General features: G+C 40.7%; 2 protein-coding genes across 2 annotated transcripts; one reads left to right on the top strand and one right to left on the bottom strand.

Annotated features, from left to right (window-relative positions):
• Positions 1–3,619: 3,619 nt before the first annotated feature.
• Positions 3,620–5,481, top strand: irx7 (iroquois homeobox 7). The gene is made up of 2 exons (XM_029724362.1): positions 3,620–4,205; positions 4,408–5,481. Exons 1-2 carry the CDS (start codon positions 3,912–3,914, stop codon positions 5,185–5,187), a joined length of 1,074 nt encoding a protein of 357 aa, XP_029580222.1. The 5' UTR covers positions 3,620–3,911; the 3' UTR covers positions 5,188–5,481.
• Positions 5,482–7,774: 2,293 nt separating this feature from the next.
• Positions 7,775–21,083, bottom strand: cd40 (CD40 molecule, TNF receptor superfamily member 5). The gene is made up of 9 exons (XM_029722714.1): positions 20,858–21,083; positions 11,928–12,006; positions 11,671–11,796; positions 10,784–10,930; positions 10,489–10,582; positions 10,308–10,366; positions 9,265–9,357; positions 9,148–9,179; positions 7,775–9,046 (listed from the first exon to the last, which is right to left on the bottom strand). Exons 1-9 carry the CDS (start codon positions 20,885–20,887, stop codon positions 8,753–8,755), a joined length of 954 nt encoding a protein of 317 aa, XP_029578574.1. The 5' UTR covers positions 20,888–21,083; the 3' UTR covers positions 7,775–8,752.
• Between the last annotated feature and the right edge of the window lie 1,447 nt (positions 21,084–22,530).

The following is a 22,530-nucleotide window of genomic DNA, read 5'->3' as shown; positions in this document are numbered from 1 at the left end:
CTCATTGTGGATGGTTATTTTCCAATAATAATAATTGGAAATCTTGCAGCATGTAGAAAAAAAGTACTCCCATGTTCCGCTGTAGCTACTGTAATATAGTAGTAGATACTATATGTCTGTCTGTGGGAGTTCACTATAACCATTTTTCTATAATATGTCATTCAGTGTCTACAGTGCTATTTCTGACTTCAATGAATGAATTATGTACTCTCCTGGGCAGCAGGGCATGTTGACTTGCATATGTGTGTTGGGGGCCACCTGGACCAACATACCATGCTGAGTCCCCGTCACTGAGGAGGAGAGGTAGGGTGTTGCCAGTTAACGGCTAACGAGCTGCTCTGGCACAGCAAGCCTGCCGGGGAACTACATTTGCTGGGCAGGCTTGGGGTCCTAGGGGCCCAGTGAGGCCCCACAGGGGTGGTGGTGATGGAGCGGGCCAGTGGCCCCCAACGTTCAACGCAGCAGAGGGCCCAACCAGCACCACCAGCAGTCATTCAGTCCCCCAGCTGTCGGCCTGTCCGTCACAGCCTAACGAACACGGCCTGTCCCTCACCCAGCAGAGGGCCGTCAATCAGAGCACACCCAGGAGGGAGCAGAGGGGCGGGACACCAGCCCACCGCCGAGACACTAACAAAGACATACTTACATTTGCAAGCGGTTTCAGCGCCACTTCTCTATAAAAAGAATGATAGAGTGTAGCTGATAAGAGTAATGACAAAGGACAAAGAGGTAGGAGGGATGAGGGTCCGAAGGGAAGGGAAGGGAGGGGTTGATTAGCTGAGGAGTGGGTGGGAGAGCTTGATAAAATGCACGCTTTGCTTACATTTCTCCATTTGGGGTTGTGTCCCTCTACATCCCATTACCTGGGAAGAATGGGATTTGTTATATGAGGATTTTTCCATGTCATGAGTTGACATTCAGTTAATTTCCTGGAAATGAAACGGAATGTTAATGGCATGGGCGGGTTGATACATTGACTTGTTTCATTGAGTCAGATTTAAAGAGGTAGTGTATCTTGCCTCCTATGATTATGTTATATTAGTAGTGATTAGTTCTGTATTTGGGTAAATTATATTAAAATAAGCATTTTAGAAATGTATTCCATTCCCTCTTTATGCCAAATATCTAGATTTACTCTCTGCTTACCACTTTCCCTCTCTGTTAGGAGAAGTACAGGTATCTGGTTGTGGTTTAAAAAAAACGAACAAGTACTAGGTGTTGAATACTCTGTAGATTCCCTTTAAGCTTTTGTTGTGTTGTTCACACCTTCTCGTGAGCTATTCTATTGACATGCTGTACTTAGGCCTTTTGTTGTGTCAGCTCAGCGGCAGGTGATGACCAGTAATTGAAGTCACACCTAAGCCCATTGTTGTTAGTAGCTCATTAGGACTCGCGCTGTTGTCATGGCCCTGGATCTACTCATCAATCAGAGGCCCACTGTTAGACTATAGTGGGGCACAGATATAGAATGCAGTATGAGAACGGGAAATTAAAAGCATAATTGATAATTCCACTAGAGAAAGGGGGCTTGAAATGTTGTCCTGCATGGCTCTTCTCCTGGACTTAATCAGAGGCCCACAGTTAATTGGCACAGTTATATAGGATACTCCATGTATGAGAGTGGGAAATGAAAGGCATCATTGAGGCTTCCAGTTGATCCATCTATGATGGACTAAAGTAGGTCTACTTGTCTTGTCTAAAAGGGAGTTTTCCTAGAGGACAGAGGACACTTTTCCATTCACCTTAAGACCAGCCAAATCGTGCATGTGCTGGCCATATAACACTCACAAAAGACTATCATTCATCTTATCTTGTATTCTGAATCTCATAGGGAACTGAGGACAGTCCTCCTCCATTTGGCCACTCTTCTGGGCAAACGAGGGACATCCTGAGAGCAAACAGTACATATGCAACCTGTCAGAACAAGACCAACACCTGCATTGTAGCCGACATGCGAAAGAGGAAAAGAATTGAAAGGACAGTCTACAAGTCAGACAAAAGCAATTGCCCTGAGCTGTTTGTGTTTTAAGACATACTGATGGCATTAGTTAAGCCTCTGACTCATTGCTCTCCAGTCAACTCATTGTACCAGTTGAACAAATTTGCTCTAGGCCTGAGGGACCTCGCCCAAATACCCCCTCTCCCCTCTATTTCTTCCCATTGTTTATCCCTCTCCATCTACCTAATGCACAACACACACACACACACACACACACAGACAGAAACAAACCATCTGTGGAATAGGCCTTTTGAATAGCTTCAATGTTCAGCATAATGTGAACATTTAAATCAAGATGATGTATTACATGAATTCTGCTAATAACAGATGAAAAGCAGATGCTAGTCTTCTGTTATAAATGTATCTTACTTCAATAACACTATTTTTGTTTTAACAAATAAATATATAATAAGCTATGCGTTGTTATATATATATATGTATATATATATATATTATATATATATATATATATATATATATATATATATATATATATATATATATATATATATTCTTTTTACACCTTTATGCAAACATGGCTAAATGTTATTCTCTGACATGTTAATACTTATATTTAACGATTCACCCTTTTAGAAATGAACCAGAAATACCTATAGTGCGTACAAATTCTGTAGAAACGTATCCTTCAACTGATGTCCTTTTGGAGAACATGAAAGGGCAGAGTGGAATAAAAACTCTTCTTCTTCTCGTATCTTTAACAATCATTCGACCTTCCCCACATCACCATTTGTTATCTCGTAATTATCATATACATTAGTCAACACCTGTTTCACTTAACCGCTTTTAATTAGCCCCATTGAAAAGACATGCTGAAGCCACAACAAAACTCTCCGAACATGTAAAGGGCAGTCTGTTATGGTTCAATCACAATAAATTAACAAAAAAGTTCTGAGGCAGGTAAACCCATTGAACAATTGGCACCCAAAGATTAAGCCTACATTTGTTAATTAGGAATAGTAAATAAAGTAAATTGGTATCTAACTAAATATGCGAGATGTTTTCCGATTTGATATTCATTTACTAGTTTAAGATAGACTTGTGGAATATCAGCATGAAGCCTACATTTTTTCGTTTCAGATGTTGAGGGACATTTAGTATAGGCTACAAAAATCAATAGCTTAATTCAAGCTACCAATATTAGATGAAACAGACAAATCGAAATAACTATATATTAAAGACATTACAGTTTCAGTCAATGGTCATGGAAAGAAACCTGGCAATCTGTTAACATCATTAGACTAATTCAGTTGGCTAATTCAATTCACAGCTATATGTTCAGAAGTCAATTTCCAACAGAGGTCTGATCGTCAGACAAGATAGGCTACATTAAGGTCTGCCTGATGTTAATCTTCTTCAAGTCATTTTATTATCAAATTTGATGGGAAACTTGAGTTTGAGTTTAAAAGAGTTTCATTCTTTTTTGGAAAATGTGTTTATTCTTTGCCTGTAAAACACTTAATTTTGTTGGATTTTTTAAATGTTGGGGTAAGTAAAGAGGTGAAATGATTACGATTGGTTGGGCGTTCATAAATCTGTTAAATAAAAGGTGGAATTTTGACTAATTTCAGGTGACCCATAAATGAATAGTTTGGAATTGTTCCATTATTAAGGTTATCGATCATGTTGTGACAAAAAATAGTAAGTCAATTATTAGAAATAGTTAGCTAGATCTCTATATCCTATGCATCAGAATAAAATTGTGAATTTCAAATGAGGTTTAATTATTCGTCTCTCACCATAGAAATGCTTGGTTCGAGATAAGTATCACGTAGGCTATTTAGCGCCTTTAAGAAACCGTTAAAAGGAACAGCGGAGTTCTCCTTTGATGGGATTTGGTCCGAGTGAAAGCGAGTCTTTTGAACCCGTCAGTCGCCGCGGCTAAGGAACGCCCATGACTGCACAGGGGTATATTAAAAGTTCGCGAGGGTGCACATACTGTCATTCAAAATCTGATAGTCAGGACGTAAGGATGTCTGCGTCACAAATTGGATTTGGCAACTTCTTCTTTGAAAGAAACATCAACATGCTCCCTGGATATCAGATACCGGTTTTGGGATGTCAACCCGGGGTACAACAGCAACAAGCCCCTCATCTTGCTGCGATGGCTGGGGTCCCTTTGGCATATTCAGGACTACAGGGATACAACTTTATCCCCTATCCACACTACAGACACATTGCGCACATGGTAAGTTACTTGAAAATAGCCTATGCTTCTAATGGATAATTCATTACCTTTTGTAATCTGAATACAACAGATACAACGTATAACTGTGCTTGATGCTTGCCTTTCTCGCCAATAAAATGAAATGCGTAATTACGCACTTGTCAAATCAGTGTGGTCGGTTATGCAAAAGTTTAAACGTTGTAACTCTCTCTTGTGTTTTCAGAACAACTCCTTCGACCTGAAGACTGTCTCTCCGTATTATGAAGCGCTTCTCGGCCGAGGAGGGCCGTTCTACCCGCAATACCGACCAGGCGCAACCGATGACCCTAGCAGAGTCGCCAAGGTGGCTACCCGGGAAAGCACCAGCGCGCTCAAGGCCTGGTTGAACGAGCATCTCAAGAATCCATATCCTACGAAGGGCGAGAAGATCATGCTTGCCATCGTAACCAAGATGAGCCTCACGCAGGTGTCAACTTGGTTTGCCAACGCCAGGCGACGGCTGAAGAAGGAGAATAGGGTGAGCTGGGCGTTCAAGGGGAAATCTGACGAGGAGGAGGGCGAAAGCGACGAGGAGAAGAGTGATGGCTCTCTGCAGACAAGCGCGTTGGTTGATGAAGACGAAATAGATCTTCAAACCGTCGATGACAAGGTGGAGGATATTGGACATAGAGTGGACAACTCAACGCCAGAGTTGGTGGACGCACGCCTGGAGAAACAATCAAGCGATGACCATAGAGACAGCACGCGTGCTCACGGGGAAAATGATGTCGAAAAGAGTGACACCGAACGCACATCATCCCCATCTCGTCTAGGATGTAAGGACAACGTTGAGTGTCAAAAGCCCAAAATATGGTCTTTGGCAGAAACCGCGACCTCGGAAACGGTGAAAAAGCCCCACCAGTCGTGTCATCCCAGGAGCACAGAAATGGGCAAATTCTGGTCAGAATGGGCATCAAGGAATAGACTGTATATTCCCAGATATACTGCTCACGATATTCTTTAACGAAGCATTTACAGTTTTAAATGACCAAAAACACGTTTACATCTTTTGCACTTTAAAATGCCAAACTCCAGGGATTGGAACAGGCGTATTTTTTATGTGGTAGCCTACACGCTTACTATGGAAAATGCTGGGCAGGCCTATATGTAGTTTGGCTTCTTGTAAGACCGAAGACTCTTACAGAGTTATGTTTTGTGTACATAAGTGTAGATGTATTTGCATTAATAATCTGTACATTATAATTTCATTTGTTTTATCATTAACATTTATTTTGGTAAAATAAAATCCCTCAAAATATGAAATGGAATTGTCATGTGTTGACCATTCACCAGTTCTTACTGTTTTTTTGGGGAAAGGTCTGGCAAGGCCACAATCGGATTTTTAAGGTTTTATATTTAGCTTTCCAAACTTATTCTGGTAGTTTATTACGATTTTTGCTTAATATTATATATAGAATATTGCTTAATACCTGACTGTAAAGATGTAACAGATCTGCTTGATATGCAAATTAAATATTTGTTATCTAAACCCAAATCCCCCAGTTTATGCAGGATAAATATTGTTGAATAATAACAAGGATGAAAATGAATCATGGCCCATGGTGACATGTTCACTGACTGAAATCATCATTTTATCAGTTTAAATGATTTCAATTAATATATAGTAAAGTAATTGTTGGGCCATGCAGGGTGATAGTCACACTAACAGTTTGATGGAACATAGCCCAAACAAGGAAACTGCATGGGGGTCGTTATCCAAATTCAGACAGGAGTTGAATAATACTATTTCAAAATGGAGCACAGTAGAACTGCAGATGAGTATAAACAGATTGATCCTACAATGCAACTTGAAGAGTCCAAAAGGGGGAGCAGGCCTGCTAACCAAAACCAGTTCAGTTTTCTGCATCTCCAAACCTCCACATGGAGAGAGAGAGAGTGTGTGTGTGTGTGTAGGAGAGAAACGGACATAATCAGACAACAGGAGATCATACCTACAGGATCTGATGGGTGAGATTCAGTTATGGGGAGATGAGTGGGGGGGTGAAAGACTAGAAAACCTCTCCCTTGTCAATCACCCAGGTTTCCATGTATAGGGCTGTAACTGCACTTATCCGGGGATAATGAGAAAACACCTAAGAGGAAAGAAGCCTGAAATGCACCGTCTCCCATTCTTCATCCCACCTCGAGACACACACACACAGTCCATTGCAAACACAGAGGGTAGTTTGGTCCCCTGTTTTACAGGTGGCCCAAAGGATCATAATCATAGACTGTATAGGGTGTGATCCCTCAGAACAGGGAGACACAACAAGACCCAATCTGTCACAAACTATATTAAAACAAGTACAGCATTGATTAATCCAAGCACACACTATACTTTTAAAACAGTCTAATACATTGCTGGTTAACGTTTTAATTGTTAAAATACCCAAGCTACATGGAACATTTGAATTGTGACAGAATTAACTTGTTTACAGCATCTAAAAGGTAAAGCTAATATGTCTATTTATGAATACCCTTCTGTTCTGGCCTCCCAAGATCATGACATTCTCACAAAAGTATGACAGAGCCACCAGTGGTGTAAAGTACTTTACTATTTATGATTTTACTTCACTACATTCCTAAAGAAAACAATGTACTTTTTACTCCATACATGTTCCCTGACACCCAGATTTCAAACGCTTAGCAGGACAGGAAAATGGTCCAATTCACGCACTTATCAAGAGAACATTCCTGGTCATCCCTACTGCCGCTGATCTGATGGACTCACTAAACACAATTGCTTTGTTTGAAAATGATGTGAGTCCCTGGTTATCCATAAATAAATAAAAAAACAAGAAAATGGTGCCTTCTGGTTTGCTTAATATAAGGAATTATCTCTATTTTTGTACTTTTTAGTGATATCCAATTGGTAGTTACAGTCTTGTCCCATCGCTGCAACTCCTGTATAGACTCAGGAAGTGAAGGTTGAGAGCCATGCGTCCTCCGAAACACGACCCTGCCAAGCCGCACTGAGCGCAATGGGCCAATTGTGCCGCCTCATGGGTCACCCGGTCGCGCCTGGGATCGAACCCAGGTCCGTAGTGACGCCTCTTGCACTGCCTTAGACTGCTGCACCACTTGGGAGGCTCTACATTTTTACTTTAAGTATATTTTTTCAATTACATTTACTTTTGTTATTTAAGTATATTTAAAACCAAATACTTTTAGACTTTTACTCAAGTAGTATTTTAATTGGTGACCTTCACTTTTACTTGAGTCACATTCTATTACGGTATCTTTACTTTTACTCAAGTATGACAATTGGGTACTTTTTCCCACCACTGAGAGCCACCAGAGGGTGAAATCCACCCCTTGACTGATGCTGAAATCTCAAGTATCTAGTGAAGCACTACCCCCCCCTTGTGGAAAGTCTGGGTACCTGCTACTGACCCAAAAATGTAAAAGTACTGTAAAATAAAAGGCCAGGTACAGTGTGCTCCAACAATATTATAATCTATACTTTATAAATGTAACTTAAATTGAAAGAGACAAAAAATAGTCTCTTGATGTTGAATGCTAATTTTGAATAAAAAAACAAAAAACAGACATTTCAAATTTAAATTGGCATTGTCTTTATGAACAACTCAGTAGCATTTTGATAGTTTAATGCAAAGGAGAGTAATTAAAACAGAACAACATAATAAAAAAGCCATTCTCTAGTGTGCTTATGAACATCTTCAATAACAGAATACAACAACCAATACTTTTTACAACAGTTTACAACGTTTACAACCATATTAATCATTGTTGCCCATGTGAGGAAGTTAGGATAGCAAGCATTTTAGCTAGGTAGCTTATGAAAATAAAAACTAAAAGCATACTGTATGACAAAGCCATAGACCATTTTGCCAACATGAAAGAGAGGAGGATGGCATTGGCCTTCAACTAGTCTACAATTAGGGTGAGTGAACTTTTTTTCTCTCACTTGCGCGTGCGTTCGCACACACACGCACACAGCCAGAATTATATTTAGCAACATTGATTGGACTAAAATGTTTTTGGTATTTTTAAGTTTGTTTTCAGTATATTAAACTAAGCATATATAGCCTTGATTGATGATGTTTAAATGTTTAAGTTGAAATGTTGCTGGAATAATGGTGACAGTGTTCCTGTTGTCTTTCTGCTGACTTGAGGTAATTCTATGGTTCTAAATCAGTAGCTGTTTAGTAATTGTTGAAAACATAAAACTTTATTTACCATGCTGTAGGTAATACAACTGTTTGTTACATGCAATATGCTTTGTGGACTTCACCGGTCACATGTTGCTGTTCGGTTTTGTGATGAAACAAACTGTTGTCTTTTTGTTGTCACTGTCTTACTGTACATCATGGTGGTGTAATGAATTAATGGGTTATATAGCAAACAATGCAAATATCACAACATAGGTTGTAATATGACCTTTTTTTACTGGCTTGGCTTGGCTTCCCCAGTGATTATACCCACGCACCGCTACTGTATTAATTAATGCACAACCTGGCTGTTGTTTATCATGTTATGCAATAGGTGAAGCCAGGTGGTCATGTGATCTATGGCCATTGATAAATTTCCCTTTGTGTATCAGAATCAGAAACATGGTCAGATTTACCCTCCTCCTGCACCACCAAATGTCCATTTTCTGACACGTCTTTAGCTTCAACCTCCTCTGGTATTTGAGGACCTGGTAATGGTGGGTATAGTGTTGATGGTGGCTCTCCTAATTGGATCATTGGTTGAAGTTGTTCCCTCCCCTCTTCAGGTCCTTCTGCGTTTCCCTCTTCTGCTTTTCTGTCTGCCGTAGCCCTCTTAGCTCTCCTCTTAAGATTCAAATCCATACAGGATTCCTACGGTGAATGACACAATGCATCTGTGAATTAGTGTCTAAATATAACAGCATAGCAGTATTACTGTCACGGCTGGTACAAAAGGTATATAGAGAACGTACATTTACTTTCTTGCAGGCCTCTCCGAGTTTACCTAGAACAAAGTAAAAATATGATTACTCAAAGATTCCAACGTAAAGTTAGCACTCAAATAACATAATACAATTAGTGTTACATACCTCTAAATTTGCACAGGACAATGCCCAAAACCACAGCAGCTAGTAAGGCCATTACAATTGTGATTATTGTTCCATGGGAATTGGGTACTGCCACTGTAAAGTAAATCAAAAGAACATTACAAACAATTCAACCAACTATTGTTAACCAACCATAGCCTATGGCCTGTGTCCCTTAGACTAGTGTTGGCAGAGGTACCACACAGGCTACTGTTAGGCTCCCTACTACAGGCTACTGTTAGCCTCCCTACTACAGGCTACTGTTAGCCTCCCTACTACAGGCTACTGTTAGCCTCCCTACTACAGGCTACTGTTAGCCTCCCTACTACAAGTTACTGTTAGCCTCCCTACTACAGGTTACTGTTAGCCTCCCTACTACAGGTTACTGTTAGCCTCCCTACTACAGGTTACTGTTAGCCTCCCTACTACAGGTTACTGTTAGCCTCCCTACTACAAGTTACTGTTAGCCTCTCTACTACAAGTTACTGTTAGCCTCCCTACTACAAGTTACTGTTAGCCTCCCTACTACAGGTTACTGTTAGCCTCCCTACTACAGGTTACTGTTAGCCTCCCTACTACAGGTTACTGTTAGCCTCCCTACTACAGGTTACTGTTAGCCTCCCTACTACAGGTTACTGAAAGCCTCCCTACTACAGGCTACTGAAACCTGCCCTACTTCAGGCTACTGTTAATTGCCGTACTACAGGCTACTGTTGGACGTCCTACTACCAGGCTACTGTTGGACTCCCTACTACAGTACAGTACAGTAATACTGAGAAAACACTCAGTACAGTAATACTGAGAAAACACTCCCACACAGCCACACCACAACTTTCGGTTTAAGCTGTCTGAATTTGAAACCAGGATAAACAGGCCCCTCCTACTATGTAGCCGAATTCAAGTGAATGAGTTACTGTGAGGGAGTGATGGTCAACTGACAATAAAGGAATATATTTTATAGTTCCCCAATTCAATATGGTAGAATGGAAACGTTGCGATGTGTAATTTGTGTGGCATTCAATGTGTGGACCCTGTGTAGTACTTACCACAGACAGTGTCTGAGGTGGCTGTCCCTTCGGCTTCAGTTTTGAATTCAGACTCACAACTGAAAACATCATTTGGGATCAAACAAACCAACATTATTATGTGTATGATGGCTGCGGTTTCATTTACAATATAATAACACACACATCACATTTTTTATGGTACAAGGATCAAACTACTCACACTTTCCATAGCTTGCACTTGCTCTCTGTAGAGCTGTCACTGGAGAACATGTTTAAAGGACAGGCCTTACACACTGTGTCATGTATGGGGTTACCTGAGAAAATATACAGTATACGGTTAGAGTGACCACACTCTCATAAATTACACAATTTAGGTAGCCTAACTCTTGCAGCGGAAACAATTTAATAGAATACAACAGAATAGAAACTTAAAAGCCATGTTTGAATACGTAGTAGGCACACTAGCGTAGAACTCAATCGTTGCTGATAGCATGATGAAAGTGAGTTTTTTCTACCTTTGGATTTGACCTCTTCTCCAGGTCTGCATTTAGTATGTGAAACACATGTCAGGCACTCTTCACTGGAACAGTGGTATCCAGTCTTACATTTGCATGGGCTGAGGCTTGTCTTGTTCCTATTGGTACTGTGCTCAAAGTTTTTATCTGTGGCAGGAAGGAGATACAAGAGTTGTGTTATTACAAACAGATAAGCCAGATAAACAGTAGGCCCTAGGTGCATCTGAAATGGCATGCTATTCCTTAGTGCACTTCTTTTGACCAAGGCCTGCACTAATGCAATAATAGGGAAAAGGGTATCATTTCGGACAGGGGTGTTATGCACCCCAATAATCTGATGGGGCAGAAAGTATGCGATGATGGCTTGGGGGTGGTCCGGAGGGGGGCATTTTTCAAACACCTGAAACAGCTTTTTCCTGCAACCTAGAACCATAATCATTAATTCTATTTAATAAATAGGTATCTTTTTCTGCATAATTAAGCATACCTCTTCAGCTGTCTGTATCTTCCTGACTGGTGGTTCTTTTTTAAAATAAATTAAATATGCTTCTCTGCAGCTTTGGGTAAAATATTAAAAGGAATGCAAGTCTTATTCAGTACATGCTTGGTTTCCTAAAGTCTACCAACCTTGCCAGCAGGCATGCCAGCTAATATAGCTAAGCTATTCTAACTTGAATGATAGTCTGAAATGTCTTCCTGGTAGCTAGTTATGAGTTTGCGGGATTGGGAACCTAAAGGCAACTTCCTAAAATTGCTAAGTGGATAGTAGTTACATTAAAAAAAAATTACAGTACAAATCTTGCCCCTGTGCCCCCTATGGGCATGACACATCTGATTTCGGACACATACTATGTTTTCAAATACATAAAGAGCATCAAAAGTCTCACTTGGGTCGCAGTATGGGTGCAGTTTACAGAGGTTCTTGTCTGTGAATGCATGCTGGTATTCACCCTCTTGGCATGGCATACAATGTGGATCAAAACAACCACTATGGCTGGATAACATCTTGGTGCCTGTAAAGATAATATAGTTTTGCGGATTATGAATATTGAGTGTAGATTCTACAAGGGTATATTGACTCTGTTTCACTCAAAGCGCTGATAAGAGTACAGATATGTCAAATAATGAATGTTCTCTTCCTTACCTGGCCCACACATATTGCAACACTCCCCATTCTTCGTGTACTGTGTTTCTGGATCACATGAGTAAACCACGGTCAAAACCTGTAAACAGAAGGTAGAAAAAAAATTGGTCCCTACAATGATCTATTCTCTTACCTCAACTTGTCGCAAGATCGACCACTACAATAGGGGTGGAAAGTACCTAAATTCACGCTCTAGTCTAATAGGCTTGTGGCAAGGCAGCCACATTTTTGAGATACTCCTACCCGGGGTAGAACAAAACACAATCATATTTTTCACCTCTCTAAATGTCTCCCATTTATGAAATGGACTGGTTGTGAAAAAATGTTGTACTGCAAAAGTGTTTAAATTGATAGATAGTGACACACCCTAAACTCAAAAAGTGCAGAATAATGCCGGGCTGGAGGGGGGTGGGGTAGGTGGGGAAGGGGTTACATGTAACCCAATATTGTAAGCTCTGAAATTGCTAAAATGTGGAATACAAAGAGTCAGTTGTCTGCCCTACACACACACACACACACACACACACACACACACACACACACAGACACACACACACACACACACACACACACACACACACACACACACACACACACACACACACACACACACACACACACACACACACACACACACACACACACACACACACAGGATATCTCAATGCATCTTGGAAATATAAACCTGTAAACAGAGATACAACAGGTGGAAATATCAACTAAAAAGCAGCATTCCCTAAGAGAGAATGGCTTTCACTTCAGCAGTGATACATTCATGAACTTCTTTGAGGAAAAGATCATGATCATTAGAAAGCAGATTCTTTAAATCTGCGGATTCCTCCAAAGCTCAGTTGTCCTGAGTCTGCACAACTGCCAGGACCTAGAATCAAATGAGACACTCACATTTTGTACTACTATATCTCTTTACACATTGATGAAAATAATCATGGCCTCTAAACCTTCAAGCTGCATACTGGACCCTATTCCAACTAAACTACTGAAAGAGCTGCTTCCTGTGCTTGGCCCTCCTATGTTGAACATAATAAACGTCTCTCTATCCACCGGATGTGTACCAAACTCACTAAAAGTGGCAGTAATAAAGCCTCTCATGGAGAAGCCAAAACTTGACCCAGAAAATATTTTTAAAAAACTGTCGGCCTATATCAAATCTCCCATTCCTCTCAAACATTTAGAAAAAGCTGTTGGGCAGCAACTCACTGCCTTCCTGAAGACAAACAATGTATACGAAACGCTTCAGTCTGGTTTTAGACCCCATCATAGCACTGAGACTGCACTTGTGAAGGTGGTAAATGACCTTTTAATGGCGTCAGACCGAGGCTCTGCATCTGTCCTCGTGCCCCTAGACCTTAGTGCTGCTTTGATACCATCGATCACCACATTCTTTTGGAGAGATTGGAAACCCAAATCGGTCTACACAGACAAGTTCTGGCCTGGTTTAGATCTTATCTGTCGGAAAGATATGTTTGTCTCTGTGGATGGTTTGTCCTCTGACAAATCAACTGTACATTTCGGTGTTCCTCAAGGCTCCGTTTTAGGACCACTATTGTTTTCACTATATATTTTACCTCTCGGTGATGTCATTCGGGAAACATAATGTTAACTTTCACTGCTATGCGGATGACACACAGCTGTACATTTCGATGAAACCTGGTGAAGCCCCAAAATTGCCCTCCCTGGAAGCCTGTTTCAGACATAAGGAAGTGGACGGCGGCAAATGTTCTACTTTTAAACTCAGACAAAACAGAGATGCTTGTTCTAGGTCCCAAGAAACAAAAAGAGATCTTCTGTTGAATCTGACAATTAATCTTGATGGTTGTACAGTCGTCTCAAATAAAACTGTGAAGGACCTCAGTGTTACTCTTGACCCTGATCTCTCTTTTGACGAACATATCAAGACTGTTTCAAGGACAGCTTTTTTCCATCTTCGTAACATTGCAAAAATCTGAAACTTTCTGTCCAAAAATGATGCAGAAAAATTAATCCATGCTTTTGTCACTTCTAGGTTAGACTGCTGCAATGCTCTACTTAACGGCTACCCGGATAAAGCACTAAATAAACTTCAGTTAGTGCTAAACACGGCTGCTAAAATCTTGACTAGAACCCACAAATTTGATCATATTACTCCAGTGCTAGCCTATATACACTGGCTGATTTCAAGGTTTTACTGCTAACCTTCAAAGCATTACATGGGCTTGCTCCTACCCATCTTTCCCGATTTGGTCCTGCCATACATACCTACACGTACGCTACAGTCACAAGACGCAGGCCTCCTTACTGCCGACGCTGGGCCACAACGTTGGGCCAATTGTGCGTTGCCTCATGGGTCTCCCGGTTACGGCCGGCACGGGACTCAAACCAGCATCTGTAGCAACGCAGTTTGCACTGCGATGCAGTGTCTAAGACCGCTATGCCACTCGGGAGGCTCCAAAGTTTCTAATGCTTATCAATTGCCTTGCACAAAGTATCAAAATACTACACAGGACTCTTAAAGAATGTAATTTAAATATTAATAGTATTTTTTGGTCACAGAAACAATGAGAAATTATGGGAAAAATAAATAATGAAATGTTAATTATATAAATCAGCCCATGTAATCATCTGCCAGAGAATAGAACCAATCGGCCCGAGCTCCAAGTAATACATTTGGGCTAGATAACTATCACCGGAATCGGCCCGAGCCCCAAGTAATACATTTGGGCCAGATAACACACACCGGAATCGGCCCAAGCTCAATCCCCGCATCCTAGCCATAAGTAATACATTACGTCGGCCGAGTCTGACTCTCAGCCGGAATCGGCCCAGATCCACTGTGCCAGTTGGGTTAGACACCATCGCCTGCATATGAATTGCCCTGGTTTATTTTGTATTGTGCTATTATGTCTTTAAAAGGGTTTCACACGGCTTTTGATCAGTGGCGTGTATCCATGGATGCCAAGGGGAGCCAGGCTTCCCCCAAAAATCGACCAAGTAAAAAACATACAAAATAATTTATTTTGTCTCTCTGTTTTTCATAGGCTGAATGTATCTCACCGGAGAAAGCATCCGAGCAAACGAAACAGAACCCCTTGGTTCTCAGTATGTTTGGCCATCTATCTGATGGTGTCTGGTCATAAAGAGTATGACACTGTTGTCAGCGAGCAGCACCTCAGGAGTAAATGTCAATTGGCCTCCCTTGATATTTAAAAAATAAAAAACTATAAAATAATAGCCAAACAGCATTGAGCTAAACTGAGTGAGCTCAGCTTTGAATGCGCCTGGCGCACGAACAGAAAGTGTCAATTGTTGCATCCCGTTGTGTTGTTGTCCTCCGGTGGCTAGCTTGCTAGCTAAAATCGTCCCTTTCCTGAATTAGCCATGGATGGAGATTTGGACTTGTAGTTTTACTGGCCAATGATTATAATGGCGATTCTTATCCAACCATAAATTCATACATTGTGCCCCTGGCCTGAGAGGATGGAAGTTCAACATGTAGCTAGATGTAGTAGGATAATGTTAACTAGCTGGCCTGGCGCATAGTTGCCCATGAAAGGAAATTAGGCTAGCGAGCAAGCATTTTAGCCAGGTAGCCTAGGACAACAAAAAGTGTGTACTGTATGACAGTCATAGACCGTTTAGGCAACATGAAAGAGGTGGATGGTATTGGCGTTTCTCTACAAGTAGGGTGAGTCAACATGTTTTTTTTCTACTTGCATGCACACACACACACACACACATACAGAGAAATCAGTAACATGGACAGCCACATCAAATTTTATTTACGTTGATTGGAGTAAAATGTTTTGGTGTCTTTTAGTTAGACTAGGTACAGGTGATTAGATGATGTTGAAATTGTGCTGTAATAGTGGACTCAGTGCCTGTTAACTTTGCGACTTGCGGTAACTCACCATGATTCTAAATCAATAGTTGTTTAGTAGTCCGAAAATGTTGGAAGCATTAACTGTAGGTAAAGTAACTGTTACATGCAATATGTTTCGTGGACTTCAGATAGATGTCGCTCTCCGGTTTTGTGATGAAACAAAAGGTATGGTTAAATTTATTCTGCCACTGTGTATTCTTTGTCTCGACCGTAGGCCTATACAGTGCATTCGGAAAGTATTCAGACCCCTTGACTTTTTCCACATTTTGTTACATTACAGTCTTATTCTAAAATGTATTAAATAAATTTAAAAAATAATCTCATCAATCTACACACAAATACCCCATAATGACAAAGCGAAAACAGGTTTTTAGATTTTTTTGCAAATGTATAAAAAAGAAGGACCTTATTAACATAAGATTCAGACCCTTTTCTTTGAAACTTGAAATTGAGCTAAGGTGGATCCTGTTTCCATTGATCATCCTTGAGATGTTTCTACAACTTGATTGGGGTCCACCCGTGGTAAATTCAATTGAATAGACATGTTTTGGAAAGGTACACACCTGTCTATATATGCATGTTAGAGAAAAAAACAAGCCATGAGGTCAAAGGAATTGTCCGTAGAGCTCCGAGACAGGATTGAGGCGAGGCACAGATCTGGGGAAGGGTACCAAAAAAATGTCTGCAGCATTGAAGGTCCCCAAGAACACAGTGGCCTCCATCATTCTTAAATGGAAGAAGTTTGAAACCAACTCTTCCTCGAGCTGGCCACACTGCCAAACCGAGCAATCAGGGGTGATGGGCCTTGGTCAGGGAGGTGACCAAGAACCCGATGGTCACTCAGACAGAGCTCCGGAGTTCCTCTGTGGAGAAGGACTCCACCAATCAGGCCTTTAAGGTAGTGGCCAGACGGAACCCACTCCTCAGTAAAAAAGGCACACGACAGCCCGCTTGGAGTTTGTCAAAAGGCATCTAAAGGACCCATGAGAAACAAAATTCTCTGCTCTGATGAAACCAAGATTGAACTCTTTTAGCTTGAATGCCAAGCGTCACATCTGGAGGAAATCTGGCATCACCCCTACAGTGAAGCATGGTGGTGGCAACAGCATGCTGTGGGGATGTTTTTCAGTGGTAGAGACTGGGAGACTAGTCAGGATCGAGGGAAAGATGAACGGAGCAAAGTACAGAGAGATCCTTGATGACAGAATCCTCCGTGGTGTCCTCCCATGAACACAATTCTTGTTTAGTGTTTTACGTATCGTAGACTCGTCAGAGATGTTAGCATGTTCCATAGATTACTGTAAGTCTTTAGCTGACACTGTAGGATTCTTCATTACCTCATTGAGCATTCTGCGCTGTGATCTTGCAGTCATCTTTGCAGTACGGCCACTCCTAGGGAGAGTAGCAACAGTGCTGAACTTTCTCCATTTATAGAAAATGTGTTTTACCTTGGTCTGGTAAACAACATGTCTTTCAGAGATACTTGTGTAACCCTTTCCAGCTTCATGCATGTCAACAATTCGTAATCTTAGGTCTTCTGAGATCTCTTTTTCGAGGTATGGTTCACATCAGGCAATGCTTCTTGAGAAAAGCAAACTCAAATTTTGTGAGTGTTTTTATTGGGCAGTGCTGGCTCTAACCAACTCCAATCTAATCTCATTGATTGGACTCCAGGTTAGCTGACTCCTGACTCCAATTAGCTTTTGGAGAAGTCATTAGCCTATGGGTTCACATACTTTTTCCAACCTACACTGTGAATGTTTAAATTATGTATTCAACATAGACAAGAAAAATACAATAATTTGTGTGTATTTAGTTTAAGCACACTGTGTTTGTCTATTGTAGTGACTTAGATGAAGATCAGATCAAATGTTATGACCAATGTAGGCAGAAATTCCAAAGGGTTCACATTTTTCTTGCATAAGGCAACTCCAGGGCAGACAGCCAGGATGGTGGACATGATTTATTTTTTTAAATAAATGCGCCAGCTCAACCCAAACATCATAAGAGTGCACCGGAACATCCCAATGGGCATCACAAATGCAGTTAGCCAGCGGAAGGTCTTGTTGGATTCAGGCAACATGATTGGACTAGCAATTATTCAAAGCTTACTTCCAAATAATAAGGAGGTGACTTAATAGCCCAATCCTGGAGCCACAAGTTATACCACAGTTGCTATACCGCAAGATGTAGAGCTATGGAGAAGATGTCCAGGGTTCTCTTTCCTTTCGTTGGAGCCTCCGAGTTGACTCATTGATCCTCAGAGACGCTTGTGACTTGGAATGTTTGGTGTTGTCATGTCAAGCAGTCTGCTGCCTTCTCTATATTCAATAGACATTAGGCCAGTGGAAATCTGTCTTTTGGCCTGATGAGTCCACATTTGAGATTTTTGGTTCCAACCGCCATGTCTTTGTGAGACACAAAGCAGGTGAACGGATGATCTCTGCATGTGTGGTTCCCACCGTGAAGCATGGATGAGGAGGTGTGATGGTGGTTTGCTGGTGATACAGTCTCTGATTTATTTAGAATTCAAGACATACTTAACCAGCATGGCTACCACTAGCGGTTCGGGGGGGGGGGGGGGGGGGGGGGGCAGAAGTTGTATTCAGAAGTTGTAAGAAATTCCGCACAAATATTATAGTTCAAGCACAAAGAAGGAAATATAGAGGTGAGTAAAATTGTTAATATGTTGTATTTGTATTAAATGCATTACAGAAGTGTAACGTTAGATCAGCTTATCTTAACCTGGCCGTTTGTACGCAGACTACACCATTCTGTATACTTCTGGCCCTTCTTTGGACACTGTTAACTAACCTCCAGACGAGCCTCAATGCCATACAACTCTCCTTCCGTGGCCTCCAACTGCTCTTAAATGCAAGTAAAACTAAATGCATGCTCTTCAACCAATCGCTGCCCACATCTGCCCGCCCGTCCAGCAGCACTACTCTCGACGGTTCTGACTTAGAATATGTGGACAACTGCCTAGGTGTCTGGTTAGACTGTAAACTCTCCTTCCAGACTCATATTAAGCATCTCCAATCCAAAATTAAATCTAGAATCGGCTTCCTATTTCGCAAAACAAAGCATCTTTCACTCATGCTGCCAAACATACCCTCGTAAAACTGACTATCCTACCGATCCTTGACTTCGGAGATGTCATTTACAAAATAACCTCCAACACTCTACTCAGCAAATTGAATGCAGTCTATCACAGTGCCATCCATTTTGTCACCAAAGCCCCATATACTACCCACCACTGCGACCTGTATGCTCTCGTTGGCTGGCCCTCGCTTCATATTCGTCGCCAAACCCACTGGCTCCAGGTCATCTTTAAGTCTTTGCTTGGTAAAGCCTGCCTTATCTCAGCTCACTGGTCACTATAGCAGCACCCACCCATAGCACGCGCTCCAGCAGGTATATTTCACTGGTCACCCCAAAGCCCATTCCTCCTTCGGCCGCCTTTCCTTCCAGTTCTCTGCTGCCAATGACTGGAACGAACTGCAAAAATCACTGAAGCTGGAGACTCATATCTCCCTCACTAACTTTAAGCACCAGCTGTCTGAGCAGCTCTCAGATCACTGCACATAGCCCATCTGTAAATAGCCCATCCAACTACCTCATCCCCATACTGTTATTTATTTTGCTCCTTTGCACCCCAGTATCTCTATATGCACACTCATCTTCTGCACATCTATCAATCCAGTGTTTAATTGCTATATTGTAATTATTCCGCCATTATTGCCTATTTATTGCCTCGCCTCCCTTATTCTACCTCATTTGCACACACTGTATATAGACTTTTTCTATTCTATTATTGACTGTTTATTCCATGTGTAACTCTGTGTTGTTGTTTGTGTCGCACTGCTTTGCTTTATCTTGGCCAGGTTGCAGTTGTAAATGAGAACTTGTTCTCAACTAGCCTACCTGGTTAAATAAAGGTGAAGAAAAAAAAAACTATTTTTCAACAGGACAATGACCCAACACACCTCCAGGCTGTGTAAGGGCTATTTGACCAAGAAGGAGAGTAATGGAGTACTGCATCAGATGACCTGGCCTCCACAGTCACCCAACCTCAACCCAATTGAGATGGTTTGGCATGAGTTGGATCAGCATATGTGGGAACTCCTTCAAGACTGTTCGAAAAGCATTCCAGGTGAAGCTGGTTGAGAGAATTCCAAGAGTGGAATAAATAGAACGGTTTCTATATGTTTGATACCGTTCCATTTATTCCATTCAAGCCATTACAATGAGCCCGTCCCCCTATAGCTTGTCCCACCAGACTCCTCTGATTTGGGGTGAAATCTAACATTTTAAATCTACAGAGGAACTTTTTACTGAAAATAAATAACCGTTTTCACTGTCTCTGTCCATATGTTTTCCTTAGAGCCGATTAGATACACGTGTAACATGTATTTTTGTCAGATACCATAAAGTAAAGCTTACTACATTCATCATACATTTTCATAGTTGCTGCAGCACTCATACTTCGCGCAGCTATGGTTACATTAACCTATGTGGCCCAAACACCTTCAGCCAGGCATTATTCTGCACGTTTTGAGTTTGGGGGTTTGTCATAATATCTATCAATTTAAGCACTTTTGCTGTCATTTTTTTTCTCTCACGACCATCCATTTCATAGATGGGAGGCATTAGAGACGTGAAAACCTCGGGTTGTGGTATCTCAAAAACTTAAGCCCTTTTTGAGGATTGGCCACTATTGCCTATAAAACCACATTTCATAAGTCAGTTGCGCAAATGTTTCACATTAGAGCTAGTAAAATAAAATATTGCAACATTGTAGCTTTAACTGAAATATCGTTTTTGTAGAGGCAGTTGATTTAAAACGAAATCGAAAGTGAAAGTGTTGAATGAGCTTTGACGCATTTGGCAATCTTTTAAAAACGCTTCAATTGTAAAATGAAGTCAAAAGAAACCCAACACAAGATCAGTATAGCCAATTTGTAGCATATTATGTGTTGTATATGGTTCTCTGGATGCAAAAGACGTATGCCATTATAGCACACAATAATAAAAAGTAACCTAAGCTACTCACCGACAGAAGACATGAAAGCAGAACGATCATTTCGATCCTTGTATTAAAACAACCAAGTATTTTTGCACACTAAATTATTCCGCTGCTCAGTCTTTCGCTACATAAACGTGGGTAAGGCGTAGCGTTCGGTCAGAGCAACGAGTCTGGGTAGTCAAGCAACAGTACTGTAGACCTACAGGCAGTCTCTTGACAACGAGCTGAGCGGTGGGCTGGACTCGGAAATAAATAAGTGACTTGAAACATGGGGGATTCCTTAAAAGACAAACACACATGACCGTTTCCTGTAAAATTCCCGAGGTTTAACGCACTCAAGATGATGTGGAATGCACGAACGAACATTCATGAGTCATGTAGACGTACCAATATTTTTGTGAAAAATGTGATTATTGATTAGGCTATTTGTCATATGTGTACATCAAGTTTAGGTTGAAGAGGGCAGTCTCAATGGAAATAACGTAAGCCTATTTGGGAGTGTGGTTTGTGCTTGCCTTGAGACCAATAGTTTGGAAGTGTCATTCCCCACTTTATTTGCCCCCCACATTTTCTGAGAAAGAATATAGAGATCTCTTAATAACTAAATAGATTCATTGATGGTCTCAAAGTCAGCCAAAAGGGCAGATTTAAAAGAGCTAATTAAATGTAACCATACTTTATAAGTCATATATCATCAATGATGCTATTTAGGCCTATATAGCATTTGTAAAGTCATCAACAGCTGTTGGGTTTCAATTCAACCCACGGTTCAACTAAAAATAGACAATATATATAGGCCTAGGGTTTCAAGCCTTTGTTGATTTAAAAATGTAATCGTCAAGTTATTAATTCATATGTTTGATTCACGTCTCCATCTCAACCAAAAATTGTTAAAAGAATAGGACTAAATCAAATCAAACTTTATTGAAAGTACATTTAAAGTTTGATTAGATTTAGTCCTATTCTTCAACTTTGATTTTTGGTTGTGATGAAGACATGAATCCAACATATCAGTTATTAATTTGTAGACAAGCGGGAATTAAAGCCAGAAGTCAGTAGCACAAAATATACATCTCCTTCAAATGTTGATATTAGTTAACGTTGACAACCAAACACAATTCAATATCACTTTTGTAATACAGTAAATAGCCTATTAACTTGTCGATAAAGTAACACATTTTATGTTGAACTCACATCTCCAACTAAACCAAACTTAAAGTTAAAGAATAGGATTAAGCCAGTGGCTCAGATGAAATTATCCAAGCATTAGATATCCTTTAAATGTTGATATTTTGTTATGTTGTCGACCAAACACAATATTACTTTTGTAATACAGTAAATAGCCTAAAGTTAAGGCTATCTTACAAACTAATATAACAGTATTCATTCAACCTTTTGAGTAAAATATCCAATGTCACATTTTGAGGTTACTGTAACTATACATGTCTACTTATGCAACCATAGAAAGAGCGCATGTTAAAGTTGGCATGCAAAGGTTGCAGGTCTGTGGTTTTGGAAACTCATATCACAATTCCTATGATCTGCATAGAATCTCGAACATTTACATTTACATTTAAGTCATTTAGCAGACGCTCTTATCCAGAGCGACTTACAAATTGGTGCATTCAAATTATGATATCCAGTGGAACAACCACTTTACAATAGTGCATCTAAATCTTTTAGGGGGGGGGGGGTTAGAA

The sequence above is a fragment of the Salmo trutta genome, chromosome 30, assembly GCF_901001165.1.
Source record: "Salmo trutta chromosome 30, fSalTru1.1, whole genome shotgun sequence".
Lineage (NCBI taxonomy): Eukaryota > Metazoa > Chordata > Actinopteri > Salmoniformes > Salmonidae > Salmo > Salmo trutta.
Note: the sequence above shows the minus strand (reverse complement) of the source record. Positions and strands in the feature narration are given on the sequence as shown.